The sequence below is a fragment of the Pseudopodoces humilis genome, chromosome 3, assembly GCF_049639895.1.
Source record: "Pseudopodoces humilis isolate 2021_Gansu_Grassland_sample_001 chromosome 3, ASM4963989v1, whole genome shotgun sequence".
In the NCBI taxonomy this organism is placed as follows: Eukaryota; Metazoa; Chordata; class Aves; order Passeriformes; family Paridae; genus Pseudopodoces; species Pseudopodoces humilis.
In genome coordinates, this window is record NC_142202.1 from 37,785,085 (window position 1) to 37,806,128 (window position 21,044).

The 21,044-nt window shown below is 34.9% G+C and overlaps 1 protein-coding gene across 2 annotated transcripts in view; it reads right to left on the reverse strand.

The window, feature by feature from the left end:
• The window catches only part of PRKN (parkin RBR E3 ubiquitin protein ligase), a 693,701-nt gene that overhangs the window by 335,820 nt on the left and 336,837 nt on the right, over positions 1-21,044 (reverse strand). For both annotated transcript variants that reach the window (XM_088052826.1, XM_088052827.1), the window contains exon 6: positions 12,049-12,164. In XM_088052826.1, the coding sequence (XP_087908952.1) occupies positions 12,049-12,164 (116 nt within the window). The remainder of the gene's footprint in view (positions 1-12,048; positions 12,165-21,044) is intronic.

Sequence of the window (21,044 nt, forward strand, 5' to 3'; positions counted from 1 at the left end):
AAAGGAATGCTCACTTTTCTGTAACATATTTTGAAAGGCCAAGAATATTGTTCAACATGCTAGGAAAAATAATCACTTTCATCAGACATATTTTTAACTTGTTTTAGTAGTAGTGTTAATGCTTTAACCTTTAGATAAATACCATCCGAACTGCAAATGTGCATAATGCATTTTCTAGAAAACAGGAAGCTCTGAGACAGTATGATCAAAACCATAAATATCTCTCTGAAAACATGGGGTCATTACAAGGTACCAGGATATCCAGCAAAATGGAAGATAGATCATATAAAATAAATTTTTCATATGCATGCAGATTAGCTCAGATAATCAGAAAGGACAACAAAGGGTTGAGAAAAGAGCTCTTACCAGTGAAATTCATTCTCATGACAGAAGACATTTCCAGAACTATCTTATTCCCAAAAAAATAAACACCCCCCCTCCCCCAAATACTCACTATTGGATCTGCTTCCTGTGAAAAGCATTATCAATCCTACCTCACCCTGATAGACTCATTAAGGGCATTCCATGACTACTTACTGGACATGAGGATATCACTCACAAAATGCAGGATAAATAGATTGACTGTGTCTAGGCTCTGACCAAGCAAAGCACATACACCTGCATTTATATCCTGTTGGTTTTGATGGGATTATTCAGAAGCAGCAAGCTAAACACAGGTTTAACTGCTTACTGAGAGGAGGTCACAGTTTGGTTCTAAATGTTCTGCGGAACTCAAACCACCACAGAGATCCTATCAACACAATAAGGACACCTCTACAGAAATATTTTATTCCTTGCTATTATATACAACACATTTTATTAAATGAAAGACATCAGAGAAGAACAAAAAAAAAATCTCAGAAGATTCAGTTTCTTTGTTCTGGATAGGGAACAGCACTACAACCAGAGCAGAAGCTGCCAAGTGGGCAACTAATATCTGTATATTCTCCTCATTCTTTCTAGCTTCAGAAACTACAACTTTGAGAGACCAAAAAAACCAACAAAAATGGCTCCACTTTTGGTACCCGGATTTTTTAACAAGAAACACAAAAAAGCATGGGTGCAGGGAATGCTACAATTTATACTTCTCTGCCTTGGCACATTACCGATGTTTAAGATAGCTACAATTCAATCTTGCCTTCTGTTTTTTATTTTATCACTAGCAAAAATTCTTTTAATGCCTTCTGCTAGTTTAATGACTTATTAAAACAATACCTTACATCCCTGTTCATGTCATACTTTTCATGTTCATGTTTAAATTTGATTTTAAAGACACAAAAATTGGCAGCAAGATTAAGAGGGATGTGTAGAATGCTTTAAATTGTATTTTATTTCTCAATTCTGACTTCCACAAAGTGGTGTTTCATTAACCAAAAACATAATTCAAATACAAATGTGGAGAATTAGAAAGTCCAAAGTACAATAATTTACAAGCATCTATTAATGAATAAATTAATTTTTGAAACCAGGTTTTCACAGCTTGCCAAAGTTACTAAATGATAATAAATGTACTACTTCTTGGAATGCAGCAAATGGTGTATTTTCAAATAGTCCTTCTTACTGCTGAAGGAAATGAGGCTTTAAATGCAGGGCACTCTACATGCTTTTCACAAGCACCACTTTGTTTTCAGGTTTAGGTAATCATAGCCCTACTTAACTTTTCATCTTACTGTGCCAAAGATTTATGCATGTAAAATCAATAAAACAACCCAAAATATCTGAGTAGCTGAAGAAGACACTTAGCACACCAGACATGTAGAGCACTTTGTCTTTAAAACATGAAACAGGGGTTGTAATAAGATAATTCATAAAATCTGTGGCACAAAAATTAAATAAAGAGAAAAGTACTACGGATTGCCTCAAGCCAGAATCACCTAATAGCATTAAAAGAGAAAGGAATTACCATTAGAGTCTATGAGATACTCTAAGCACCCCTCAAGGGCCTGTGCATGCTTCACTTGCTTTATGTGAAGCTTTGCATCCCTTAGAGTACAATTTTGTTAATCAGTTTTCAAGGTCACAGCTGAATGCAAGAGGGACAGGCTGTGCATCTGTAGAAGATACTTATTTCTGGAAAAGTCATAGTTCTATTTATGTGAAAATGATCTGTAGTTATGCAGTATATAAGTCTTAACCTGCAAACACATATCACAAAAAAAACCCATTCAAACCCATAAAATTCTTTGCATAATCAAAGTCTAAAGGGTCAAGGTGAGAGAAGTGTCTTTTTAATTAAAATTAATTTAGCAGATACATGCATAAATGTGTCCCTACAAAACAATAATTAATATTTGCCTGAAATTATGGATATTTTTGAAAGACAAGACAGAAAAAGAGCTATTTCTAAAAATCTCAGTGATGAGGATCTTTAAAATGCTTTTTATCTCTTATTTTGGTATTTTACTTTAAAAACAAAATTTAATTACAAATGCATTGAACTGAATAAATGACTTTCTGAAGCTGTTTTATATTTATATTACTAGACTGAACCATGTTGCAGCATCCCTCTCACCACCTGCTTTCTGATCAGGCTTTTGAGGCACATATAGCAAAAGTGAATAAATACAATTTCTTTTGTCAGGAAATCCAATAAACTCCAGCAAGGTTAGAGAATCCATAGGGAGCAGAGGCATAGTCTTCCTCATGAGTACAGTTGAAGATTGACATCAGCATTGTCAGCCTGTTTCCAAAGAGGCTGGATAGATTCACAGAGTTGACATCTGAGTGCAGTCATCTCTCCTGCACTGTGTCTATCAGGAGGCTGGTCTTGCTTTTCTTGGCAGCTCTTTGGCTGATGCTGCCTTTAGTGGTTACAGAGAACATACCTTATGGGAAGTGTATGACTGTTTCCTTTGTTGCTTCAAACAAAGCAAAAAGAAAGAGTAATTTGTAAAATGCAAATGGAATTTGCATGCCAAAAGAGCACTGTCTGGTTCCTACTTTCACCAGAAATATGGGCAGATTTGTCTCCTGGGTAAAGTGAAATAAGAATAGAATGGAGGGGGAAACATTTATAAATGTAATGCACTTCAAATAACTGGAGATTGATTATGGAGAAGAAAGACAAAGAAAGAAACAAGTACATAAGAATGGATATATGTATATACACACACATGTATTATATATAAATATGTATGAAAAATTAATCAAAATTCCATTTTACTTAGTAAATATGTAGGAGTACATACCCTTAAAGGGAAACAAAACTGAAAGTGACTCAGAGGAGGGTTTTGTGAAAGTTTGCTGTGGTAGAAATACTCTGAAATCCACACAGAAAAGCAACATTTATGCTAACTCATGTATTCAGTAGTGTAGGTATCATTTTTCCCTTATCTTGCTATCCAGCAACACACATTTTTCTCCACTATTTTACTCACTTTTCACTACCACTGGACTCTTTCAGGAGCATGTCCAACCACAGTCACAATTGATCTTTAGAGTTCAGTTCTAAGACTTATTTCCTCAGCAAGAGAAAGTTATGACAGTGTAATTGGAGAAATATTAAGAAAAAAATTCAAACACTTTTGGTGGAAAAATGTACATGTTTTCATCCTGCTTACTGCATTTCAGTGTACAGTAATATGGAATTACTTTAACACAAACTGAAACAAACATGTCAAGTGAAAATAGAAGTCTTAGCACAGGAGTTTGTAACAATATAAAAGTGTGTTTTTATTGGTGTAATTTTTCATGTGTCAATTTACATTGACATGCCAGCGCAGTATCACTGCATTATCACTACCATTTACAAACTTGTACTGGGAAATTTATTATTCCCTTAATTGCATACATTTTCAACCATTTTCAAATGTCTGCACACAGCTCCCTTAACATGTCACAGATATTGACAGAACTTAACAGATTTTGATTGACTTTGATTATGATGTATTTCTTGTCATTTTCAAACCACACTGCAAATCGGCATCTTTTTGCACCAAGTTCATAACAGTTATGTATTAACAATTTAACCTGACTTTTGTCAATTTTCTGCTATGGGACCAAATTTACTTTCTATCCCCCTCCCTGACCCTGCCCTGGGTTTTCCATTTATAAGGAAATTGTGCTGCCAAGTTAGTTGATAAAGAACTTAGTGCATCACAGCACAATTTACAGTAAAATTTTTACTATTATTTATTATTATACAGCAATTATACTCTTATTGCAATAATTTACTATTTTGTAATTGCTATGTTTTAAGGTAAACATATAGTTAAGTTTACTAAATGAAGTTTTATACAAATACACTCATCAGGAGGAAGAAGTAATTTCTCTGAAGATCTAAAAAATATAGAACCCTACTGGCTTCTCTTATAGAACAAAATAAATAACAGACCCTATGATTGCCTTCAGAAACTGTTTGTCTTCAGAAGCAACCTTTACCAACCTTCATAAGCAGTCCTTCATCCAAAGAATTAACGAGAGGGAAGAGAGCTATCAGTGATCATGAGTTATTAAGTTAAAAAGCAAAATAAGTATTTCTAATGATTAAATTCCATTGCAGTTCCATCGAGACTGTAATGTACCAAGAGCTTTGCATACTCAGTGCAGACTGTCAATAGAAAATGTGTGAAATATTTTCCTTATACTGTTGTCAGTCAGTACACTGCTATGACAATTCATTCTGCACCATGGTTTAGAGAGAAATACAGAAGTAGGTGTCCCTATTTATTACATGTACACAAATGAACACATTTCTCCAACATATTCCTCAATCCCTCCCTTGGTTTCCCAGAATTTTGTACCGATATACCCCTGAATGTGATACACATCAAAAATAAAATTATAGAATTTGAGAGCTGTACCTTGGCTCTTTCAGACATCTATTAAAAACTGTGTGTAAACTCTTGCCATCAAATTCCATCAACATGTTTATTTTAATTACGCATTTTGGAAATCTGATAACAATTCCTCTGGAGCTATTTGACTGAAGAACTGTCATTTTTCCTAAGTTCCTGCAAATGAAATTATTCTGTCGTGTACATATTTAGGTTTTTGCTGCTGGGAAGCTTCATTCTTTCTTAGATATTTTCACTCTTGTTTCTCTATGCTGTAAAAGCCAACTACATCTTTCACAAATGCTTTCTCTTCCTTCCCCTTACTGAAGGGCAAGATGAGCCAAACCACTGCCAGCTCAGCAGAGAGCAACAGCTGAAGTTCCTCCCAAAACCATTCCCTTAATGCCTCAGTTGAGGCCTGAAAAGAACATCTCTCCAATTTGTTCACCTTATTGCTTCAGACCTCAGGTCTCTGCTGAAAGGATGAGGCTTGCTGATTAGTATCACCTGTGATGGTGCCTTTGCAATACAAATATCTCTCCAAAGACAACTGGATTGTGACCTCCAATAATAATTCTCATAGGTCACTACACCACTATCAGATGGTGAAAATATTCAGGTATTACTAACCTTGCCAGAAGCAAAACCAACCAGAGATGAAAATATTTTGTCCTTTGTGGTAAAGAATTCATTTTAAAAAGAAAGAAAAGAAAGTCCCAGACACCTGAACATGCAAGCATCTGTGGGAGAAAAGGCATGATATGGGCTTGCAAGTTTCAAAAGAGTGTCTTTGAACTACGTTTTAAAAACATTTGCTACTCTTCTTTTCTTGGACAATGCAAATAAATTTTAACTTTAACATTTAAATTTACAATACTTGAACAAAATTAAATTCATTAGCTATCGTTTTTCATTGATTATATGAAAGTATTCACACTTAGATTTCTTCAGAATATTTTGGAAGTGAGGTTCATGAAATCTTGGATATGTTACACTTGGATACCTGACACACTAAAACTACTGATTCATCCAAAACCATTTAAACTTTTAAATCTTTGTGTCTTGCAACATGAATAAAATATGTAAGTGAAGAAATCTACAAAAGACAGCTCACTGTATTAATCACACTGTAAATAAATGGCAGAAAACATACAGCATATAATATAGAGTCCATTGATAATATTCTGGTATCTACAGGCTTCAGGTGAAATGTCAAACGCAAAATGAAATTCATGACATTTATTTTATCCCATGTGTATCAGGAGATGCACATTATTGGAATAAATTCAAATCAGAAATTTAATTCACTTGTGACAAAAATTCTCACTCACGTCTGTTTCTAACACTCAGATGTACCACACACTATTATATTTATGTTCACAAACACATGGGCAAATGTAAAAAACAAATAAATAAAAAAATCAGCAGGAAGTCAATACATCCCTTTCCATTTGTCCTTTCTGTCAACTGTACACTAACACGTATGCCAAGCAAAGGAATAACAGAAAAAAGCCTCTGCGTCATAAAGAAGGAAAGGTAGGCAGGCTTTATTCTCCCAGATGACGATAAATTCGTGCTTTATGTGCAGCACAGGAGATGAGTGAGGTTGTATAAAATCCTCCTCACTTGTTCCCTGCTAGCAAAGGCTATGTACAATGTGACAGTGCAATAGCTTTGCCAACACACTCTCCTGTCCCCAGATGTGCTGAGGCTGGAAGCTGTCTCACTGAGATGCAGCTGCAGTGCAGAGCTTAACAGATTCAGAGGCAGAGTAGTATGGACTGCCCTGCTGTCCTGCCACTGCCATAGGGGGCTGCTCTATTAGTGATTATAATTCAAGAGAAAGATTAAGGCAACTGAATTTCATGCACAAGGCACACCTTCCAGTAGCCCATGGTACAAGTCTTTGAGTCTGAAATCCAGAGTGTGCACCTCAGAGGAAATGAAGGTCACTTGGCATTTTCAGACTTGGTTCACATTTCAAAAGATCACCAGAATTCTCAACAAAAGGTTTTCTCTGTATGGTTTTGCTTGTAGCAGAACTCAAATATTACAGATGTAACAAGAGTATTCTATAAGTTACCTTATTGAGGAAAAAAAAAGCTCTAAATCAATTAGTAAGAGTATTATATCAAATTTCATGCTTTAAATAAGTGATTCTTAAGAAATCTCATTAACTTAAGGAACATTAGGGAATAAAGCAGTAGACATTGTCCCAGATGGTCATAGTGCTTAGACAAAGCAGATTTAATTTTTAGCACAATCTTTTTCCACTCCTCTTCAAACTACTCAAGGTTTATAAAGGCAACAGAATTTAACAGAGATTTGGAGCAGAGACCACATTATCAAGATGGGTCACATAGAGGGAAAAAGTACTTCAAAAAAGAATAGCTAAATATAGATTTAATAGCTTCCTTGGATGGCCCAAGGGGTAAATTTAGGATTCTATGTCCCAGAAGCAAAGAGAAATAGCAATTATAGGTCTAGAATAAGATGCTATTTATTCTTCTGAATACATCACATGGGTAATGTCTTCCAATGGACATGGTCTGCATTTTCATCTCGGAAAACAACAGAAGAGCCCCGGTAAAACTCTCTTCAAATAACAGCAAAATTGACCTGAATCAAATTTGTACTACATCTTCTTCATCAAGAAAATGAACAGTTCTCTAACAAATCACAGAATATTCTGTGTCAAAAGGGACTTATAAGAGCCATTAAGTCTAACTTTTATGTGAATGACCTGTATAGGGGTCAAACCCACAACAACAGCATTAGCATCATGCTCTAACCAACTGAGCTAATTGGTGGCTCTCTATCAAAAGCGGAATCTTGAAAATTGTCTCTTCATCCGTAGCATTGGATTCAAATAATCAACTAAAGATTTTGGAATTTGTAATGGAAAGGTTTTGAATACCATAGCTGTCCTGCTACCTCATCTATTTTTTGTCACAGTCACTGATGTATCCTCCTCTGATACTCTTTCCACTTCTATTTTTTTGAAACCCAGGTTTCATATATCTTTTACAAGAAGAAAGGCAAATTATTTCAGGTGTCTCTAAACAGTATTTAAACTGTAATTGAAGACATATTTTACTTCAGAGCAATGTACAACATTAATCCATAACACAGTACAACATGTAGGTCAGTAAGGAACATGATACACCTATATCAACAATAACATCATAAAGATCAAAATCCAGAATATAAAATTAGAAAAACCCTAATCCCCATAAAAAACTTAGAGAGATGGTCTTCTTTTGGCACATAAAATCTACAGGTAAAAGCCACAACAAAATATCATTCACATATGCATTTATTGAGAAGCAAATGATTCTATCCCTTACCAATTTAGGAACTTAGCCCATTAAAAAAAAACAAAAACCAAACAACTCATCTGTCTCAGTTCTGACTCTGCAATAGAGGAAATGAGCAATTAGGAGAATGTCAAACTGCCGCTGGATGGAAAGAATTTCCAACTTGTACTTTGTAAAAAAAAAAAAAAAATAAATCTTAGGAGGTCCAAAGTAATCTCACACAAACCAGATTAACATATTGTTATTGCCAATAACATGCAGCTATTCATTCCTTATTGTCTGAAGGAGAAGAGAGCCACTCAACGAATTTCCAGCAGGGCTTCCTATACTACATTCATTATTTTCCCTCTCAGTACCGAACTTCTCCACTACTCTCCTGCCCATGGAATCTAATGTGATCACAGTCTGAATTGATTTGCCTGAAAAGAGCTATGAGAAAGACATTACATCACAGTTACCCTTGAAGAATAACTACCATATGCACTACTATCACCACTAGCAGAAGTTCCCACTTCCAACTCCTTGATTAGAAAGTCCAGACAGTAGAAAAACATATAAGATTCCTGTTTAAACAAAGCAAAACATTTATTTGTTCAAGACTATGAAGCAGGGATTTATTAGATTAGAAAAAAAAAATACTGGTAACACAACACCAAATACTTCTCCTTCTGGAGAATTCTTTCTACCTATTAAGTGACAGTATGTCCTATATATCTTTTACACTTATTTGTATCTGCTGAAAGCTAAAAATAATGGTGCCTTTAGGAATTGTACCCTACCGAGTTTGTGAAAGATGACGTGAGGCATTTCTGTTCTACACATTTTATTTTCACACTACTTAAAACTGCTGTTATTCCTGAGCCTGATTTATGGTACCCTGGGGTACTCCTAACCCCTTTTGATGTTATTTCTACTGGAAACAGTTGACACAAGCAGATCTTCCCTCGAGGATTGAGCAGTTTTAGTATTTGTTTCAACTTCCAGCCATTTGCTCAACCTATTAAAGCTTCTTCAAAGACATAGAATAGAAACCCATCACCTTGAACGCTACAGAAAAAGAATGCATAAAGGCTGCCAATTCACACTACCTCTGCTGTAGATAAGCAGAACACATTGGAAGGCATTACACTACATGGAATACTGCCTATGGATTTAGCATAGCCCTACAAGGGTGTTTGGCTTTCAAATATTTCACTCTATTGGTCAGACCTGCATGAAAATACTTACATAAAATATAAACCTAAGGAAAACTAAGTGTATCTAATGTAAACATAAGAATAAAAACTGGCAGTAGATTAACACTGCTTCCACTTTGTATTTTTTCTATATAGCAGAGTACACTACTGCTTTATGTAAGATTTTTAGGAGCTTTGCTAACCTTGCTAAAACCATACAAGTGCTGTGCCCAGAATCCTGGAACTTATTACTCTGCCTGTGGTGGAACAACTGTCAATGATAAATTGATGGAAATTATATGAGATATGGTGTCTGGATAAGAGATTTGGTGTATGTTGCTGCAAATAAAAATATTTTTAAAAAATGCAAATAGTACCTTGTCAACTTTTCCTGTTTGGTGTCTTCTTGTTGGTTTGGGGTTTTTTTCAGAAAAAAAAGGAAGAAAAATCTACTTTGAAGAACTGACACAAATTTCTTCTTTTACTATAGTGAAGCTAAGACAAAGTAATAGCTAATGCACCAAATGCAATTAATTCTCTTTTTCACATGAATGCTACAGAAAGATGAAGGTAGATTTCACAAAATACTTTTAACAGCAAAGTTCCCTAAATGCTACTCTTCAACTGCATAAGCATATTAGAAAGTAACTGCCAGTACAATCACCTAAATATTTAACTGAAGTAAAAAGTTCATGGCTATCTATGTCATTTCTTGGAATTACATACAAATATTACAAGAATGCTGGAGAAAGGAATTAGAAACACAAAAAAACCCTGAGTGGAGATTTTTTAAGTAGCCCAAGACTTTACAGTGACCTTTTCATAACTGAAAAATGTTTTCATTGTACGATCTTGATCTTTCTGATGGTCAAAACATACATTTGACCATCCTTGCAACCGGTAAAAAAATCAGAAACTAAACCAATTCTTTGCATGGCTTTGATTGGAAAATTATTTTATCCACCCAAAGATACACGTGAAATTCTATTTTAACAACTTGCAGGACTTCCATACAAAAAATAAAATAGTAAAGTAGTGTGTTGGGCTTTGGTATCACATACAAATGTCTAGTATTACACAAATGTGCATGGGAGTCTTTTATGTTTTTTTTTTAAAAATCTAAATTCTGAAATATAATCAGAATTTTATGTATTGATACATTCTCAAAAATTTAGAGTTATCATAGAAATGTGTATCAATATTTTGACATGATGAGACAGAACAAATTTCTTATATTTAATGTTACCCAGAAAGGGGATTTTAGACAAGTCTTTTTCCTTATGTTTTCTTGGATTTTTGGGGTGTTTTTTTGTTTGTTTTTAGTTTTTGGTTTTTTGGGTTTGTTTGGGTTTTTTTTTGTTTTGGTGGTTTATGGTTGGTTTTTGTCTTTTTTTGTGGTTGTTCTGGGTTTTTTTTAATTGTAAAATTAACAAAATCATAGTAAATTCTCAGGAACAGACAACTTCTCCTGCAGTCCAGAAATACTTAGACTTCTTGAGAACCCTATGGACACATGTCCCAAAGGTAGGACTGTTTATCCCAAAATGCTCAGCTATTCAGCAATTTTTACCCCTTTGTTGTACTTCATGTAGATCAGTGAGCTCTTGGGAAACTTCCTGGGCCCCACACAGGAAATACTGGGATATGAATAACCCTTTTCCATTCCATCTTACTGCTAGGATAAAAAGTGTACTTTCACTGCAGATCTACAATGGTTGGGTTTCAGCTCCACAACTAACTGGCTGTGATGAAGCACCAGGTTATACAGCTCCATGCAGGACATCTGTCAGTCATTTCCATCTGGCTTGGGATTGGGGATCAGCCCCTGTACTCCTTGTATTTAGCACTACAGACATGCACTAGAGGTCAGCACTTCAATAAGCCAAATCATTCTTTTGCCCAGGGAATTTTAGAAGGGACAGGAGAACCAGCCACTTTTGAGTCGCTGAGTCTGCACCCTTGCTGCAAAATTCTGACGTACCAGTTTGACAGAGACTGATATTTGGTCTTCACTTAATCTGTACCTAGGAGCCAGCTCTGTAAATACACCACAAAGGATGCTTCCAAAACCAGCTCTTTCCAGAAGACACACCGTATAAATCAGTACAGAGTTCAAGTGTCCTTTCCAATCTCTTCCTTCTGACCAACAACTACCATTTCACAATTCTCTTTACACTTTCGTATAAAATATCTCCTGATCCGTAGATAAATGTGTTTCAGGTAATTCTTCACTACAATGGTAGCTGTCTTTTTCAGGCAATTAGTTTTTAATCCATGCATTTGCAAGTAATGGATATTCTTGCATGTATGTGCCCAAATACCATATGCAAAGATGGATTACAGTATTTCAAACTACAATAAACACAAACATGAGAACAGAAACGCTTTACTTTGATGTATAGAACAAGCGCCAAAAAGTTAATATCTTCAGGAACAGTCTGCCCCTGTCAAAAATCCAGCTCTTTCCCTGGCTCTTGAATACATATTAGCAGAAAATATCTACACACTTATGCCACTATCTTGAGCACTTGAACTTTTAGATAGAACTTAAGCAGTCAGATTTCCACCTGCAACATGACTAAGGTACATAAATATGAACTGCAATTTTAGCAGCAAAACAAATAACACCTGAAATTATAACCCATTTTTCAACATGTTACCTGGGAAAAAACCCCCAGCCTTTAAAAAGGAAAATGAACAAAGAAAAAGAGGCTCTTTGGAAGTGATAAGTACTATGAAGCACTGAGACTGTACATCTCTGACAATTTTTGTTGTACTTACCTGATATCTGTGCATGTTATACATGTGATACAGCGGCTGTTTGTTGTAATGAGGTTCAAAGCCACAGATGTTTCACTGTCAGCAGTTGGGTGTGCTCCACATTTAAAGTAAAACTCCTGAAATGTTGAAGGAGAGATAAAGAGAAGATTACATACCTGCTGCTCATGTCTTTCCTTTATCTTTGGGTAACTGACATTTGAGAGAACAGACAAATCACCACTGCCAAGAGCAAAGGAGGACAATCATTAGGAAAGGTTTACAAGGGATCCCTTGCAAAAATAGCAGTCTAGGTCTATATTTTGTTCAGTGCCTTTCCTAGCACAGAATATATCAGTGTGACACATTCTGTGATCTTCTGGATTTATTAAAAAAATAAAAATAAAAATTCACTTAATCTAGACTTTCTCTAAGTTTAGTCATCAAAGGCAAAATACTCACCAATTTCGATATGCATTAATTTTGCCACTATCTTTTCTTGTTACAGATATTACCATTTTCTGAACTCTACAACATAGAATTTTAGCTCTAAAATAGTGAAGTCTGGCCTTGCTTTTGTGATGTTGGACAACTTTAAGATACAATTTTACCATCATAATAAAGGAAAGCTCTACCTCTCCTGTAGCCCAATATTACATTTGCAAGTATACAGTGCTTGAATCAAGTTCCTTTAGCCTCTTAGACTGCCTTCATTAGTACAATACTTTTCACACAAATGTGTGTTTCATTCTCTTTCCCACTGCACCCCAGGGAAAGCCATATGAAGCACAATATTCTTTGATAAGATTTTGTTACAAGAAATTGTTCTAAGTGTCCAAATCACTCTAAGCATGCTTAAATAAAAGCGGTCTGAAGGCACGTGCTTTGCAACAGGAGCCACAGATTAAAGTTTATAATTTCTTTTGTTGCTATGAGCCCTTCTTTCCAGTAACAAATTGTGGAGATTTGTAATGAAAACAAGGTATAAATAGAATGTGAATTGGAACTTAAGGGTATAAAAACATTGGAAGAAAGGCTAAGAAGGCATGAAAGAATTACAATTGTTGACAACATCAAGATACTAACATCACAGTTTATTCTCAAGAAATCTGACATTAGTTAAAAAAATTCTAAGAAAACAAGGAAAAACCCCAAAGAAACTGCAGCAAGAGAAGAAAAAAAGACTGTGAAAAAATCAGCAGCATTTCCTAATGAGTCTTGAAGGTGGGACAAGATGAAGAAAAAAAAATTACAGCTACTCTCAACTTTTTAGCGTGAAAAAGTCACATCCAGGCCTTAGCATCAGGAACAATCCAAAAGCCATGAAAAAGACATGCTAGGTGTTTGCCAGTTTTCCTACCTAGACGATGTGGACACATGTTGCAGCACTCACACGAGTAAAAGAGAATGTGTGGATGAATGAGAACAAAAAAAACATCAGTTTTGTTTAATACAACTCTACAACTTCGCACCATTTCCTGCAATACTGTACTAAAAGCAGTCCAGACAGACTCCAACTTTCTCAATGCCTACAGACATGAAGTAGGGAGTTCTTTGTCTGCAAAACAGCTGACATTTACTGTTCTTGGGGTTTTTTCCCTCAGTGGTGATGATCATTTGGCTATATAGTATATTTCTATGCAAGACAAATACAGTAGTATGCTGTACTGTGCCACTCTAAGGTGGGATCTGGTAACTGGGATATGAGAATTATTAATGTAACCTTCCTCCTAGGTTAGTCCCTCCTGTTTGTCACAGAACTGCTGATATATGCAATAGATTCACCAATATATTCATACCCTGCAATAAGTGAAGGGCACAATGTCTGAGGCATGTCTTAGCAGCAGTTTAAGGGAACTATGTGGCAAGAGCACATTTTAAAGGCAAGTCTATTTTTTAAAGTAATTGTTCACAAGAGTTTTGAAATACTCACCTGTAAACGTTTCTACACAGGTAAATTACCTTTGTGTCTGTTTCACAACATCAGGAAGTAGTCCCAGGAAAGAAAATATTCTTAAAGTAATCCTTAGACAAGACTTCAGACTTCCCATGTTTTTGCTCTTGTTCCACAGATACACACACAGCTTTTAAATATCAGTGTAACTTGAAGCACTTCAGTTTCAAGTAAGTCAAAGGAACAACACATTCATCCAGAATACGTGATAATCTTACACAATCTGTAACTTCAATTTATTTTCAACCTTTAAAAATGTATCCATTGATCTTTGTATTATTTGCTAATAGGTTTTGGAGCTTAAATTTCTTTGCCCTTTAATTTGAATTTATTTTGTTTGAATTAAATGTTAAGAAGGATTTATTTCAGTGCAGAAGATATATATTTCTTTGCTTCAATACATCTTCTGTATACAACTAAAAGAATATTAACAAATGAAAATTCCAGAATAGGTAAACTATGGGCAAGGAAACATACAAAAACATTTTTGATAAAAGTACTTACCCATTATAATAAAAATTTATTTGGATCACAAACACAAAGAGTAATAAAGGTATTAAGCTCTGAACCGGTTGAAATAGGTTTAGACCTCTTTTTTTCCCTAATGAGGATCTGTTTGGTCATTCCAATTGCTTTTGATAATGCCTCGTGATGGTTCCTGTCACAAAAGGTATTTAATGAAGAAGGTAAATAAAACTATGTAATTCTTGTTCCATGGAAAGACAGATGGAAAAGAAAAAATAGTCAAGAGTCTTGTGCTACAGTCCCAAAATACTTCTGCTATATCATTAGGAAAATTACTTCTCAATATTTCTGTTTATCAGCCCAAACACTGCTTTAAAAAAACGCCTCTAATTAAACTTACGATGTGCTTCAGTGTTGCTGAATTGAGAACATTATGGAATGTGAAAACACTGTTTAATATAACAAAAGAAAATCTTGCTACTTTCCAAACCTATTCATTGAAAGACTCCCTGCTTGACTAAACTGCAATTAAAGACATAGTAAATCTTAATATTTAATAGAAACAGAAAAGAGGGCTCATTAAAAATACAGGAAAAAAATCCCTCAAGATTATGTGTCAAGTATTTTTTCAGAAGAAACCCTGAAGATTAAAGAATAAAAGAGTTATTCACAACAGATATGTTGAGACTTGCAGTATACCCTTGGAAAATCAAACAGTATCAACCCACACAAAGCACAGTTCTACACAATCAATGCAATCGTCTCTGTCTCTGGAGGTCTGAGACCTCAGAGCTGTGCTGGGAGTTCAGAAGTACAGGGAAAGACGGGAACCAAGAATGCAATATGCCGCATGCCTGAAAGTTCTACAGTAGTGTGAATTTCACTTCCACGTTTATAACATTTCTTTTTTTTCTGCAGTAATACGCATTCAATCTGTTTAAAAGCTTTTAAAAGTCATGAAACAAATTAAGTTTCCAGCTGCATATAAAAGCTGCCTGGTTTTGCATGTTGCATAAATACACAATCCACAAGTATTTATTTGTTCAGTCTACCAGATTTTCTGACACTTAACATACTTTTTTATGCCAGGGCATATACCTATGAAGTTATCACTACATATAACCCATCAGCGCCCAGTTACTTCTCAACTGCTTCCAGCAATGAAATTACTGAAAGCAAAATGTAAAAGGGAGGAGTGTAACCACTGCTGCGTCTTCAGCCTTGCATTTCACCAGGCATGGAAATGTACCTATTCTTTTATTTAGTCTTTCATCCAGAGTATGGAAGCCTAGGGATGGAAATTTTTCAGATTTTTAATTCCAAATAATTTATGTTCCAGTTTTAATCTCTGAACAGGGGTAGAGGCCTAGGAGCCAGCCAATTTAAGACTAACATTCTAAATATGCATCAAACTGTAAAATCCATAGAAGCAGTAGTTACGTCTTAAGGTTGATATAAAAATGTGTCTAAACTTATGCTCTGTGAGACAGTACTTTTTAAATGTTGACTTCATAATTAAAAAAAAACCCAAACCTTATATATATAATAATATATAATTATATATTGTATATATTATTATATATATACAATATATATATAAATATATATAGATAAAATAACACAGAAGGAATGAGCAAAAATTCATGCAGTCTATATCAGTATCTGACTACTTCTAAAATACTTTAAAATAGAAGAAATCAAATTATTCTTCCTTTCTGCATGTGTTTTTATGTACAAAACCTTTCTGGTGATTGTGTCATTGCTCAGCAATGAGTAAGGATGTCAAGAAATTACTGAAAAAGCAGAGGCAAAATTTAGTGCTTTTTTTACTTCTAAAAGTGAGTAGTTTTATGGTCACCTTCTACTGCAGTGAATACCTTTAGATCATTTTCTCGCCTAAAGGCATAGGTCCCATGAAATAGTGAACATTCTATTTAACACTATAAACGTCTTCCTTTTGGCAGTGTATCTGATAAATTGTTATTCAGAGAAGGGAGCAGGCATCACTCTTACACACTATGTCATATTCTTCACTCCTGTTATCGCTTTTGTGTCACACAACATCATAAAAAGGGCACGAGGGAAGAAAAGGTTCAACGATACATGGTCAATGTTAGCTACCTTTTATGAAACTCAAGAAGAAAATGCTCAAATTTTTCAAAACCCCCCAAATCTTCTTTGATATTTTACTAAAAATATCTCTCTGTAAACTCTGCCTTTTCAAACAAACCAGGGGTTTACATACCCCTAACTGCTGATGATAACTGAACTGTCTTCTATATGGTCAAGTAACCGACATAAGTAAGATCAAGTCATACACAAACCATCAGGGGAAAGGCAGTCTGAAAAAGGCCTAGAAGAAACTTTACCCTTCTGCCATATGTTCTCAAGCCCAGTTTACTACACTGTCAGAAAAAACCTACTAGTCTTTGCCAGATACCACCAAGATAGCCTGTACTTTGTCTGGTGTACAACATATACACAAAAAATACACATTCCTCTCCTTGCTTCTCATTCTGTGCTGTTTGAGTTGGCTAAACTAAGGAAATTCAGGCAGATTTCTGATTTACAGTTCTTAATAAGCTACAAAAGAATGCAAGAGCCTTATGGTATTTTTCCCCTCAACTGTCCACACATTTATTTAGTATTGATAGGAAAAGCCATTTATAAATATGTTTTATAGCCATTAAAGGTGTGGTTTAAATTTTTTAAAATTATCTGTAAACTTACATCCCATTTCCAATATATCATTATAATTATCCCCATGAAAGAGAGAAAACTTCAATGCTATTGTGGCACACCCCTGTGATAATGATTCATTTGCTTTTGAAACTGAAAAATTCAGTAGATATTCGGTGGATCTGGGGACAGATTGAAGGAGACTCACTTCAGAAAAGCTGTGGAATCAAATATTTCTTCTGGGAAAGACTGAGCTTATCTCTGTGCAAAAATACTTTCAGGTTCCCGGATCCCAGAAGAACTAGAGGCAGTAGTTTTCCAAGCCAGAGAAATATGTCTGTGACAAAAACAAACAAATAAATCTAAAACATCACTGTTCACATATGGAACAGGCACTGATTTTAAAGTTACAGAAGCAAAAAACCTCAGAACTACACTGGCTAACTGCTGTGGGGAAGCTTGTATAGCCAAAGAGAATTCTTAAAGATTGAAGTCCTGAACAACTTTGTGATAGACTCATGCATTACATACATGATACTGCTCCACTTTCCCCTGGAGCAAACAGTGTTTTGATGTTCTCTGGTTACTGGAAGATGCCTTGCTCAAAACAGTGCCAGTTCCCCCATGCACCTCACCAAATGCTACCAAGAACTTCCAATCAGGTACTGAGCATGGTAAGCATCACCTAGTACCATTTATTTGGTGACTGCTACTCTGCATAGCTTGGCTTTGCTAAGCAACAAACAGCAGCAAACAGCTGTTAAGACCTAAAGGAGAAAGTTATTACCCAAATATCAAATGTTTGCAATAGAGTTGTGTTTGTGTTAAAAACAACGTAAATAAAACAAAAGCACTCCTATAGCTACCTACATTTTAAACAAGCAACTTCTTCTGTCTCTTTTATGTTTGGAATTCATCTAGAACTGTTATTATAATACTTATAGATGAGGAGTTAACCTTAGGCTCTGCTCCTGTCATCAGCACTATTTCCTTTTAAGATGTTCTCCATTCAGGAACATTTTTCTCCTACTTGAGATTCCAATCAAAATCAAACCTTTTCTCTGTGGATTTCCTGTGATTCTTAAACGTGATGCTTGATCATTATATCATTGATGTAAAGATTATTCCTGAGGGCAGCTGACTTCCCTAAACTGAAAAATGCAATTTCCCCTGGGCATAGCTAAGTGAATCCCCTCCTAGGCAAAGAAGGGATAAATACAGCTCTTATGCCTCAGTGGTTAAGGACTAATAAACAGTTAACTCATTTTAAAGGGAAAAGACTTATTCATAGTATTAAATCAGCATTTAAACTGAATCAGTTAGGTCCTTAAGTCTGTTTCAATGTTAAAAGAAGTATTATGAATTGATCACCAGAAGCTGTATAATAATGCATGTGATTAATTGCTAATTTTCTAGTAAGATTTAGCAGAGAAATATTCAAGGTTATTAAGTGACAGTGGATTTGAAGTTCCTTAGCACAGATTTTAGGAATATTTCAATGCAATTATTAAATATTTTGCTCACTTAAACAATTTACACACCAAAACTAATACAAACCTCTAAAAAGCATCATCATTGCACTCAGACAACATTTCTTCACCATAAAAACACCCCTAACAAATTTAAATACTTAAACTCAATGCCTGATCTCAGACCTAAACATTCAGAATGGAATCAGAAATATCAGCAAGAATGAAAAGACAAGCATGCCACCAATAACAGCATACTTTATATACATTTCTACAGAAATTTCCCCATCTCTTCCATATCCAAATTCACAGAATCCCTGTTGTTGAACATGCCAGAGATGGCAATTCACAGACACTTTCAAAAGTGTGGACTTCAAAAGAAATGCCTTTATGGGGCACAAGAAGAAAAACTGATATTCCAAGAGAAATGTTATATAATAAGCCTTGCTAATAAACTGACGATAGCTAAGCTGACCTCAAGCATCAGTTGAGATATCTTCTGATGTGAAGTAAGACAATGAAATGCTAATATATTAAATTTAAATGTCTGTAAGTACTATATACTTATTTAATTTGGCATGAGACAACAGCAGCATAAAAATGTAGAAGAAATATGAGCATCTCTTTAGTATCTGCTTTCTAACCAAACCCCTTTGCCCTTCTCAAAATGCCTCTGGCTAAAAAGATCCGTTATTCATAATAAAAGCTCTTTAGTATCTTTTGTCAACTTTTTACTCAGGCTTAGTCTCGATGAAAACATCAACTTTGACCTGTGTGATGAATGGAGGATGGAGGGAGTGAATGTTTAAAATTATTACTACATTTCTGAGACAAGTAGTATTCAGGGGCTATTCCCTATATATGTTTTTTCAGACTTTCCTTTTCAACTATAACATTTGCAATCTAAATATGTCCAAGTGATTAAAAGACAGGTATTTCAGAGAAAGAAATATCTGTATGTCTTACAATATCTCCTTTTTCGGTTGACTTTAATTAAATTTATGTAAGAAAAACATTAAAAATACACAAAGCCATTTCTTTGTCTCAGAATTTAACATATTCACCATGCCTTTTATTCAGTTGAGAATATCAAAAACAATTTGTTGTATAATAATTATTTGAACAGAAATCCTTTGATATGGAAAGTATTTGAGTATAGCAGGATTATGGGACAGGAAATATACATACTACTCATGAATCTTTACAAGACCTAGTATTTTAGTTCTGACCAAGTCACGTAAAGCCAAAGTTTAGGAATATAAAAATGTATCTAAAACTCATCATAAATCATTTTCATGAGACATTTTTAGGGATTGAAAATAGTAACAGACTATTGTCATCATATCCAGATCCCACTTTTATCCACATTCTTAATAAAAATGAACAAAAATAAAGCTAAAAAAAGATCTGTTTATGTATTTATTCCCCTTGCCAAGGAAAAAAGTTTATATCTTTAATTTTCCACAATTCATTGAAAGAACAGAGGTATTGCTCAAAATTATTTAAAAGGACAGCTATAGTACCATTCAGTTTTATTCAGACATTTGATGTGATATAACCAAGATTATTGACGACTGAAAAAAAGCTTGCTGATCTATTGCCCACGCTAAAACCCAATGAAGTTCTTGATTTGTTTTAAAATCTAAACAGAGGAGAAAGATATATTTAAGATTCAAATAACTGGCATGATGGATTATTAACTGTACAAGTTTATAAAGTCACCTGGTTTCTGAATAGAACATGAAACTATAGTTTTCTAGGAATTTTCTGTATAAGGAAAGCAATAAGAAATATAGTACCTATCATGCAATTTTCTTTTCTTGTCTACTAGAAACTACACGGTGGAAAAATAGAACACAAGTGCCTTGGGAATCCCTTAGCTACTGCTGCCCACACAATAGTACTTCAACCACATAGGAAAGCACTCTGTGAGAAAGTGACTTTTCACATTTTTAACAGCAACATTTCTCATTTGCTTTGCTCATCTAAAGGCAACCTCATAACACACTTGCTTCATTTCTCTGCTAGTGGTGACTCCAGCTCAAACAATTCTGTCACTAATTATGCTGTCATTCCTTCAAGTAGCTGTATTTCCATGACACAAATGCAGAACAACCTAGTTCTTCTCTCACCCATTTTCTCAAAGTATAGACAAAGAAATGAAGGCCATAGGGCATTGTGTGTCCTTATAATTGGTCTTCACCTGGAATGTTACCTTGTAGTGGAATCAAAGGCCCTATAGACAGCCATTCCCAAAAAACACTCAATAGGTCATGGGTACATGTGACCTATTTACAGGCCTGTGGCATGTAAAAATAGAGTAAGATAGTTTAAGGAAATAACTTTTCAATCAAAACAGCCATGCTTTCATATTATTATTTTATAAAATAATATGAAAGCTTTACACATTCCTTTCTCTTAAAGATAGCAAACTCTCCCCCTTCCCTTCTGTG